The following is an 11328-nucleotide window of genomic DNA, read 5'->3' as shown; positions in this document are numbered from 1 at the left end:
CCTTTCCCTGTTTGCCCCGTTGGTTTTATGGGGCCTGGTGTCCTGTTCCTCTCTTCCCTGTGGTCACTTGCCCCCTGCCCTGCCCCTTGTACCACCCACGAACCTTTAGATCCTATAAAACTGAGAAAAACCACGTGTTCCCCCTCTCTGGCTCTGGATTCACCTTCAGCCCACTGGAATAAACGCTCGCTGGGAATCGATTTGGGGCTGGGAACCTTCTGCCTCTCTTCAAACGTGTGTGTCTGTGCGAGCTTGAATTGCTGCCTGAGCAGTTCTCAGGCAGTTTTCTCCACTGGAGAGGCTGGCTGGGGTCTAGAAGGGCCGTGGCTGCACCCCGAAAAAGACAAACTGTCATCTTCCATCAGGGAATGTGCCCGGGTGACTCCCCTGCTCAGGCGTGGGTGGGGAGGCCAGTGAAGACCCTCAGAGATGGGTCCTGTTGGGGCAGAGGGGGTTTTTAACGTCCTGGAGTTCAAGGGTGAGGCCTTGATGGCCTTCAAGTGACAACGGGAGGGTTTTGAGGTTTTTCCCACTCCAGCCTGGAGAATGAGAGCCCTGGAAGATGGAAGGGAGCACGGAACTCCGTGGAAATCCAGCAGCTGCTTCCACCTTGGGGTGGCAAAAGACTGAAGGGAAAAGTCCCCTTTTGTCATTGTCCCCTTTGTCACTGTCACCCTCACAGCGTCCTCCAACACAGATTTGGGTAGATCCAGAGCAGGGAACTCCATTGGGGTGGTACCTCTGGCCTTTCCCAGTGGGATGGCCGTGCTCCTGCTCCCTCATCTTGCCAGTCCTTGAGGAAATCCTCCGAAATTCTTTAGGAATTGGCTCAAGCATGTCCTTTATCCTCGTCCTTCCGTCCCTCTGTGGCTCCAACTCGCTCCATCCCCATCGCTTGGCATCTCCTCAGTCCCCACTCTGTCTGAAGAGTCACTGTAGGACACGAAAGACTCCAAATATTTCAGAAGGCGAAAAAAGAAGAAGAAAAAAAGAAGAAGAAAGGCTTATTTTCTAATTTTCTAATTCTTACTACCTTTTATAAGGTGTCCCCATACGGACTTGGCACGGTTGGTGGATAGGAACGACACCTCCCTAATCCCGTTGGTTAAACTACAAAAACACCGGCCGGACAAAGATTATTTTTGAGAAAGGAGAGTTGTTTACCAAGGTCGTTTTGAGAAAAAAAAGCTTTCTCGAGAAACTTTTCCTCGGGGAAAAGGCAGTAAAGACACCCAAGCACCTGAGAAGTTCCAGCCCAGCAGAAACACATTGGACCCCCCCAGAACAGACCCTTGAGGTGTCGTTTGACCCCAAAAATTCGGATCAAGGCTCCCGGAAGGGAATCATTAGCCGGAATGACAGATACAGAACCGGGCTGATGCGCCTCCTTCGCATCGCCCCTGCTGCAGGTGAGTCAAGGAAGGAGGGCAGCCCGGGCCCAGCTCTGCCAATAAATCTCTCAGCATTCCTTAGGGTGTCTCACTTCCCTCGGGAGCCCGGAGCATCCCGTATAAAAGCTCGGCTACCCCAGGGCTCCTCACTCAACCATCGCTCGAGAATCGTGAATTCCCACCAGCACTGAAGGTAAGCCCGTGGACACGGAAACTTCTGGAAACTCTGCGCAGGGAGATCCCTCCACTGGTTTCTTTGGGCATTCTTTGAACCGTGGTGGCTCCACCAAAAACCAACTTGGAGGTTGCCAACAGGGAGGGGAGTTGCAGCCGGAGCTCTGGAAGCCGAGCTTGGAGCTGCTGAGTCAGGGTGAGACAGATCCAGAAGGATCCACGGGATTTTTTTTTTTTTTTAGGCGTGTCAGAGCGTGTGTGAGAACCTCGGGAAATGTTCCCGACTTTTCCTGCACGCAGAGGTTTCCCGGAACTGTTGGGACCTGCAGAGAACTTCCCTGGCGTGTCAGGGCAGGTCTCATAGCAGGGAGGGAGTTTAAAGCTGCCTTCCTTGTGTGTTGGAGCTCTGGCCACACTCGTAGGGCTGAAGAAGGTGGGACAAACGGGGCAATTCCTGGGAATTCTTCTTCCTCTGTCTGCTGGGAAGGCTCAGCTGAGTCTCCAAGGTGGACACAGAATGAAGGACACTCACGCACTTAGTTGTCAGAGCAAAAAGAGAGAGCGGTTTATTTTCGACCTCGATATATATAGAGAGATTCTGGACAGTGACCAGGGGTTGGAGAATGAGGTTGCCACCTCTCCAACTCCACTGGCCGAACTAGAAGTCCATCAATCGTTTATATAGAGCTATATAAACATCACTCTGTTCACCTGAAAAACCGTGGAAGAAAATTCCACTGCAAAAAACTCAAACATCAGGAGGCTGAGAAAGATCAGAGCAACGTCCGAGGTCCTCCTTCCTGACGGCTGCGTTCCTTTTCAGGGTCACAGCTCCGAGATGTGCTCCAGACAAAGCTCCGGAGGCTGCCATGGGATGTCCTCCCAGTCGGGCGGGTGCCACGGGGGCGGCTCCTCCGGCCTCCAGTCCCAGGGCTCCTCCTGCGGAGGGGGCGGAGGGGGCTCCGGGAAAATCATCATCAGCTCCGGTGGCGGATCCTGCTGCAGCGGGGGCTCCTCCGGATACGGGATGGGAGGAGGATATGGTGGATCCTCAGGATCGAAGAGCATCATCGGAGGGGGAAGCAGCTCCTCGGGGTGCTGCGGTGGAGGATCCAGCTATGGGATGGGAGGAGGATACGGTGGTGGATCCTCAGGGTCTAAGAGCATCATCGGAGGGGGAAGCAGTGGAGGATGCTCAGGTTATGGGATGGGAGGAGGATACGGTGGATCCTCAGGGTCGAAGTCCATCATTGGAGGGGGAAGCAGTGGAGGATGCTCAGGTTATGGCATGGGTGGAGGGTACGGTGGTGGATCTTCAGGATCTAAGACCATCATCGGAGGGGGAAGCAGCTCCTCGGGGTGCTGCGGTGGAGGATCCAGCTACGGGATGGGTGGAGGATACGGCGGTGGGTCCTCGGGGTCAAAGAGCATCGTTGTAGGTGGAGGTTCCTCTGGGTATTGTGGCGGAGGATCCTCAGGTTATGAGGTGGGCGGAGCGTGTGGTGGCGTGTCCTCAGGAACCAAGATCATCCTGGGAGACGGAGGCAGCTCCTCGGGGTGCTGCAGTGGAGGATCCAGCTACGGGATGGGTGGAGGATATGGAGGATCCTCAGGATCAAAGAGCATCATCGTAGGGGGAGGTTCCTCTGGGTACTGCAGTGGAGGATCCTCGGGCTATGGGATGGGAGGAGGGTACGGTAGTGGCTCCTCAAAGGTCATCATGGGAGGTGGAGGCAGCAGTGGATCCTCGGGATGCTGTGGTGGAGGATCCAGCTACGGCATGGGAGGAGGATACGGAGGTGGATCTTCGGGCCAGACCATCATCATCAGCTCCGGCGGTGGCGGCGGGGGCTACTCCCAGCAGAAATGCCCCATTGTCGTCCCCAGCGTGATGTCCCACCAGAGCAAGCAGAGCTCCTGCTGGCCCTACGGCCAGCTGAAGTAACAGCCCGTAAATATATGTTATAAATAATATAAATTATTTATATTATTTAATAGCTGCAGCTCCAGTTCTGAGTCTCCTTCGCCCGGCTCTGCTGCCTGGTCCTTCCCAGTGTGTCCCCAACTGTCCCCTGGGCGCTCCATCCTCATGTGACAACTCCAGGGTCCACCTGCTCCTGGTGTTGGGCTGCCCTTGATAATGTCCTGCTGCTTTTCCAAAGGAAAACTTGGGAAAACTTCCCACTTTTTACATCCAATAAATGTTATAATTGCTCAAACCTGCCCTTTTTTTTTTTTCTTTCTTTTTTTGGGGGGGTAGGGGGGGTGGAGTTAATTTATTTCTTGCAATATCAACCTGCACTTGATGGTCTTGGGATGTAGAAATGTCTCTGGTGAGGTGTTTTCATTCCAAAGCCACCCGGTTTACGGCCCCGGAGGTTTTGCACCTTCGTTTTCCACCCGGGCTCTGCGAGGGAGGAACGGAACGTCCCAAAATTCAAAGGAACCACAGCACCAAAACCACGACAAAACCATAAAACCTCGACAAAACCATAAAACCACGACAACATCCACGGCTTTGCCATCCTCCCTCTTCCTGCAGCAAACCTGAGGGAACGGCCTCGAGGTGGGAAATCAGCAGGAATTTCCCCATGGAAAAGGGGGTCAGGGCTTGGCAGGGGCTGCCCGGGGAGGTTTGGAGTCCTCATCCCTGGAGGAATTCCAAGAAATTCCTGGACGTGGCCCTCCGGGCTGGCTGACAAAGCTGGGACAGGCTGGATTTCATGGTCTGGGGGGGCTTTTCCAACCTCGGGGATTCTGGAATCCCATGATTTTATAGGGAAGCCTGACCTGCGAACCAGCCAGCCCGGGCAGGAGGGAATAAAACCAGCAGCAAAAAAAACCCCAAACCCCTCGGGCAGCTCCAAATCTTCCTCCCGGCCTCAAATCCCTCCCTTGCCAGGCTCTGCACCCTGTCCCACCACCCCAGGCACGGATTTCTCCCCGGGGATGAGATTTTGGGATTCCCTTTCCCCTTCCAAAACTCCCCGGAGCTGAGCGGAGCCGGTCCAGCCTCCAGGAACTCAAATTTGCCACCCCCAGAGCACCGGTGCTCTTTCCAAAGCAGAGGAAGGAGATGGAAAAAGAAGGATGGGAGGGATTTAATTCCTCATTAAGTCCGGCCAGGCTGGGTTGAAGCACCGGGACATTCACACCTCCGCAAATTCTGTCCTGGGGCACCCTTGGCACACTTGGAAAATTCCCACTCAAGGGCATCAATCACTTGGAACAAACTTCTGGTTCGTATGCAGATGTTTTCCTCGGGGAAAAAAACAAAAAAAAACCCAAACACAAAAACCAAAACAAAAACAAAAAAAGCAAAACAAAAAGAACAAAGAAAGAAAAACACCCCCGCAAAAAAAAAAAAATTAAAAAAAAAAAAATAAAAGAACCCAAAATACCACGCACAAAAAAAAAAAAAAAAAAAATTAAAAAGACAAAAACCTCCCCCTGGAGCCACCAGGGAGCTGCGGGAAGGGAACCAGCTTGTCACCAGAGCATCAGTTTGTCACCGGAGCATCCCTGAGCATTTCTGGGTCTCGCTGCTCCTTCTCCACCCACATCCCCACCCACCCGTGCCGGGGCTGGGGGCCCCAGGGTTCCCGCGGAGCCCGGGGCAGGGGCGCAGGAATTGGCTCATTAAGCAGAAGTAACAATTAACAGCGGCGAAAATGAGCGGTGGTGAAGGCAGATACGGATCGGGAGTCAAAGCAAACACTTGGAAATCGCCGTTCGGTAAATAAATCCTTCTCATTCCCGAGGGTGTCTCACTTCCCATCCGCGTTAAACGCCGTATAAATGGTGCCGAGGCTGTTAAAGCTCCTCATTCCGTCGACTTTTACCTTCTAAATGTGTTTCCGATGGCTGAAGAGGGTAAGTCCGGGGTTGGTGGGGATTTTTTTCTGGGATTTTATCACTTTCCTGGTGATGGGATGTGATTTGAGCTCTTGGCTGGGCCACGTCCTGGGGGTCTGGGTGGGCTCCTGCTCCTTTCTGGATCCAAATCCTGGGGGAAAAGGGGAAATCAAGGCTCCAGACTGGGCTGCAGAGGGATGAGAAGGGTTAAAAACCTTAAAAAGGGTGGGTCTGTGGTGGCACAATCTTTGTGGGTTTGAATGTGCAGGGCACATTTTTATATTAATTAATAATCAGCCTAAATGAGTGTGCAGGACACTTTTTAAATAGTAATTAATTAATTATTAATTTTGATATTAAATCATTTAGATATTAATTAATTTTGATATTAATTATTCGCCAATCGAATAGTATAAAATAGAGACACATCCCATAAATAAAGGAGTCCCTTTCAACCTTCTGGAGTTCGTTGTAGTACAAACCAGCGTCAGGACATCAAGAAGTCCCTGCTAGGAAAAGGAATGAAAACAAACTTGCAGTTTACAAAAACATTTCTCCCGTTTGCAGAAACGAAAAGAAATTCTTCTGGGAAAAGAAATTCGGAAAACCCAACACGCCTCAGGCACGGAACTAACAGCGTTTTCATTTCGATATCCGCAGAAAGCCAATCCGATACCAAATACATGAAATATAACATTTTAATAAATACAATAATACAATATAAATACAACAAAAATAACATTTTTCCCTTCCCTCTTGCAGATTTACCACTTCCTCCGGCGGAAATGTTCCCGGCGGAGCCGCGGCTACAGCCGGGAGATCTCCCTGAGCCACGGCGGGTTTTGCTCCGGGAGTTTCTCCACCCGCCACGGCCGCGGCTCCTGGTCCTGCGGCCGGGAAGGATCCGTCACCTTCACCCGCAGACCCTCGCCCTGCCCGCCCCCACCACCCCCGGCCCCCTTCAGCATCTCGGGGGGCTTCTCCTGTGACGCCCACGGCTCCCTGGAGGTCTCTCACGGCAGGGATCGTGGGGTGACGTCCGGCTGGGATGTGACAGCGGGGACAATCCCGGTTTACGGCCCCAGAGCGGGGATGGGGTACGGCAGTGAGGACGTGGGGTCAGGAGGAGGAGCAATTTATCACCCGGGGGGTTTGGGATCGGCTGAGGGAGCGGGGTATGGGTACACCGCACCCCTGAGCGACCCCCTGACCACTGAGGGGTCGGGGTATTACGGGGCGGGGTTGGGATATGGGGTTGGGGCATTGCCGGGCCCCGAGCTCGGCCCTGCAGGCACGGGGTGCGCCCAGGTGGTGCAGCAGAAATGCCCCGTGGTGGTCCCACCGCCCATCCAGAGCCAGCAGTGCAAGCAGAGCCCCCAGTGGCCCCCCGTCCAGAAGAAGTGACCGGCCCAGCAGCTTTTCCCAAATCCCAGAAGTACCCCCCCCGGATGTGCCCGGCGTGGAATTTTCCCCTGGTGGTATCACAGAGCCCCGCATCCCTCATCTGGGGCTGTGCTGACAGCAGCGCCCCCAAGAACTGCTGGGAAAAAAAAAAAGGGGGGGATTTGCGATGGGAAAAGGTTCTTTTCTCACGGGGTTGGAAAATAAAACCTCACGGTCTGTGGGTAGCTCCAATACCGGGACGATTTCTTTTCATTTCGGGCTCGCTCACTCAAAATCCTCAAGGAATCTCCGCAACACAAAGGACCTTCTTCATTCGTGTTTTAAACCCAGTCATTCGTATTTCAAACCCAATTTAGGTGTAATATTTATATTGGTACAATTTAAACACAGCTTTTTCAACAGCCAGAGAGGTTCAGGTGGCAAGAGGACGGTGCCAGTGGCGCCCAGTGACAGGACAAGGAGCGTGGCCATAAACCAAACCCCGAGTTCCACCTCAGCACGAGGGAGAACCTTTTTCCCTGGAGCAGGCAGAGCCCAGGGAAGGAGCAGAGTCTCCCCCTTCCAGAGACATCCCAAACCCATGGGATGGGACAAATCCCTGTGCCCCCTGTGCTCCCAGCTGGAGACTGGGACGTCTCCAAAGGTCCCTTCCAACCCCAACCGCTCCAGAATCCTGTCCTGGAGATGCCGTTCCCACCCCACGGAGCCCCGTGAGCGTTATCACCGAGCTCAATCCCGGGGGGATTTCCCCGGATTATCGTTTATTATGATGATTATTGTTTACAGCCCGACCCTGGCAGCCAAAGGTTGTTTACGCGGCAGCAAAATTCCCGAAGTCCCGGAGATTGTTGGGGATGGCGAAACCTCCTGCGTGAGGCAACCCCGAGGAGCTCCTTGGCTCGCTCCCCAGAACCTGCTCCTGGCATTCATTGATGGGATCAAGGCCCTAAATTAGGCACGGGGAGAGGAGGGATCCACCGCTGGTTGGGACGTGGGGTTTGCCCAACGTTTAATCCTCCACGACTCTTCTCCGGGGTTGACTCATCCAAATATTTGTCAGGAAGGAAAAAAAAAAAGAAACGCCCATGGGCCTGGGTCCATTTAAAAGTGAGGCATCAAAGCAGATTTTTTTTTGTTTTTCACCGTTCTGCTTTCACCCACCTTGGGGGGATTTTGAGCCTTTCAACTCGGTAAAAATCCAGAAAACTTTGCCCTGAAAGACCCAAAATCGTCTGAGCTCTAAACCCGTGTTTGATGCCAAGGGATCCTTCACACGTAAAGTGGTGTAAGATAATCACGTGGGGACAATTACACAAGATTTTCATCACCAGCCCCATTAAATTCCATTCTAAAATTAGGCAGCGTTATCATTTATTTGCTTTTTATTTCTGTTTCTAAAACCTACCACTTCGTTATTGATATTTCTGTGCCTTGCCTTCCTTCACGAAGGGAGCAAAAAAATTCTGAAAGCTCAAATTCCCAGAGAATTCCAGAAAACCAAGGCTGGGACCCTTCAAATATTTGTGTTTATCCAGCTGACTGAAAACCACCTCAACACTTCGGTCCCTCCCAAAACCAAGAAAAGAGAAAATGCTTTAAAATTCCATTTCTTACTCCCTGGTTCTTGAGGCTCCTCTCAAAGGGCGCTGCCCAGGCTTGGATGGTTCAATATTTAATATTGAATTAAGGCAATAATTCAACGTTGAAATAATATTTACTATTTAATATCATTACATATTAATATTTAATATTACTATTTAATAATTCAATATTTAATTAAAGCAGCCAGAAGAGGGTGAGTTTGCACCCGGAGGTTGGACACGAGGAGACAAAGCTGAGCTCAGAGCCCTCCCCAGAGCTCAGCTCAAACCCGAGGCTGGGAGGAGTCCCAGGCTGGGTTTTATCCTCGGCACGGCGAGGGTTCCTCCCCTCGCCTTGTGCAACAGGGCAGGGACGAGTCATCCTGTGAGGAACTCTGATAACACGGGGCTCATCCCAAAGGCTGATAAGACAGGGCTCAATCCTGAACTCTGATAACACAGGGCTCAATCCTGAACTCTGATAACACGGGGCTCATCCCAAAGGCTGATAACCAGGACTCATCCCAACTCTCGTAACACAGGGCTCATTCTCAGCTCTGATAAGCCGGCACTCATCCAGAGCTCTGATAAGCCAGGGCTCATCCTGAACTCGGATAACACAGGCCTCATCCCCAGCTCTGATAAGCCAGGACTCATCCAGAGCTCTAATAAACCAGGCTCATTCCCGACTCTGATAAACCAGGGCTCATTCCCAGCTCTGATAAGCCAGGACTCATCCAGAGTTCTAATAAACCAGGCTCATTCCCGACTCTGATAAACCAGGGCTCATTCCCAGCTCTGATAAGCCAGGACTCATCCAGAGTTCTAATAAACCAGGCTCATTCCCGACTCTGATAAACCAGGGCTCATTCCCAGCTCTGATAAGCCAGGACTCATCCAGAGCTCTAATAAACCAGGCTCATTCCCGACTCTGATAAACCAGGGCTCATTCCCAGCTCTGATAAGCCAGGACTCATCCAGAGCTCTAATAAACCAGGCTCATTCCCGACTCTGATAAACCAGGGCTCATTCCCAGCTCTGATAAGCCAGGACTCATCCAGAGTTCTAATAAACCAGGCTCATTCCCGACTCTGATAAACCAGGGCTCATTCCCAGTTCTGATAAGCCAGGACTCATCCAGAGCTCTGATAAGCCAGGACTCATCCTGAACTCGGATAACACGGGGCTCGTTCCCAACTCTGATAAATCAGGACTCATCCCAAGCTCTGATAACACAGGGCTCAATCCCGACTCTGATAACACAGGTCTCATCCCAAGCTCTAATAAACCAGGCTCAATCCTGACTCTGATAAGACAGGGCTCGTTCCCAGCTCAGATAAGCCAGGACTCATCCCGAGCCTGTCGGTGCTTGCTAAGCCGCGCTCTCCCGCAGCCGTTGGTGGAACAGGCCGAGCAGCAAACACGGATCTGGCTCCCGGATCAAAGGCTCCGGCTGGCGCCTCTGGAGAGAAACTCCAGGAATTGTTCCAGCGATAAACGGGAACCTCCCCTCGGCTCCAGGGATCCCTGCCCAGAGAAACCTCCCGGCTCCGTGAGGGAGCTCAGGTGGAAAATGGGTGGAAAACACCTCAGGAGTCCTGCTGGAATTCCATGGTTGGGATGGGAATGGGAGGGAAAATGAGGAATGGGGAAGGGAAATGAGGAATTGGGAGGGGAAATGAGGAATCAGGAGGGGAAATGAGGAACAGGGAGGGGAAATGAGAAATGGGGAGGGAAAATGAGGGACCAGGAGGGACAATGAGGGACAGGGATGGAAAATGAGGAACGGGGAGGGGAAATGAGGAACTGGGAGGGAAAATGAGGAACAGGGAGCGGAAATGAGGAACAAGAAGGGAAAATGAGGAATGGGGATGGAAAATGAGGGACCAGGAGGGGCAATGAGGGACTGGGAGGGACAATGAGGGACCGGGGCTGTTGCAAACCTGCAGTTGCATCCCCGGTTGCACCATCCCGGTGCTCTGCACTCAGATGCTCCCATCCCGCCCCAGGGCAGAGCTGGCGGGGCTGGGGATGCGTGGGGAGCTCGGGCTGCACGGTCCCTGACCCAGCGTTTTACTCACAGCTTACTCACGGGTGTAAGGTTTGCACAAGCGACTTCCGCCGGCAGCGATCTGCCGGCAGATAAAGCGGAGTAAAACCCGAGGAAAAACGGGATTTTTCAAAGAGAAAATTCCATGTGGGGCATCTCAGGGCTGGGGAAAAATGTCAGCGATGAGAGTTGGTGGTGACTGTGTCAGGGATGGCGGAAAAGCCATAAAATGAGGTGGGAAGTGGATGGACGCAGAATCCGGGAACCGTGGAAGCACAAAAATCTCAGAATCCCTGATCCCACAATCACTGCGGGGGAGCAGGGTCACCCGGAGCAGGTGACACAGGGACACGTCCAGGAGGGTTTGGGATGACTCCAGAGGGGCCTGGACACTCCAGGCCTTCCCTGGGAAGCCGTTCCAGGGCTCTGCCACCCTCTGTGGGGAGAAATTCTCCCTCACCTTGAGGGAACCTGGTTACATTTTTTGGGGAATTCGCAGGGAGAAGCCGACGCTTCCCAAAGTTGCTTCCTGGGTCTGCCAGGTCATTTCCCAGCCAGAGCCTCCCACAGACCTCTCCACCCTGGTTCTGGGACCCTCAGCTCACTCCTGGCACCTGCAGGTGTCTCACGGGGTGAAAATCCCTTTTAAAGACATTTCCCAAAGATGCCCAACCGGGACTTTCTAAGAATTTCCCATTTTTTTCACGGCGAGGACCCGAGAGTGGCGGGGGTTTTTTCTCCACGAAGAACCCACAAGGTTTTTTTTTTTTTTATTCTGCCAAGACCAGTCGGGGAGGACTGAGCCACCGGGCACCTCTCCTTCCTTCCTGCCGGACTCGGGGTGAGAGGTTTCGGCAGGACGGGAAGCCCAAAA

At 52.7% G+C, this 11328-nt stretch overlaps 1 protein-coding gene across 1 annotated transcript; it reads left to right on the top strand.

Moving 5' to 3' along the window:
- The first annotated feature begins 2403 nt into the window (after positions 1–2403).
- LOC136302988 (loricrin-like) lies at positions 2404–3510 on the top strand. The gene has a single exon (XM_066206572.1). It carries the CDS (start codon positions 2404–2406, stop codon positions 3508–3510), a length of 1107 nt encoding a protein of 368 aa, XP_066062669.1.
- Positions 3511–11328: the final 7818 nt, after the last annotated feature.

Source organism: Chamaea fasciata, unplaced genomic scaffold (genome assembly GCF_029207755.1).
Source record: "Chamaea fasciata isolate MVZ Bird 193981 ecotype frontalis unplaced genomic scaffold, bChaFas1.0.hap1 SCAF_31, whole genome shotgun sequence".
Classification (NCBI taxonomy): Eukaryota; Metazoa; Chordata; class Aves; order Passeriformes; family Sylviidae; genus Chamaea; species Chamaea fasciata.
Note: the sequence above shows the minus strand (reverse complement) of the source record. Positions and strands in the feature narration are given on the sequence as shown.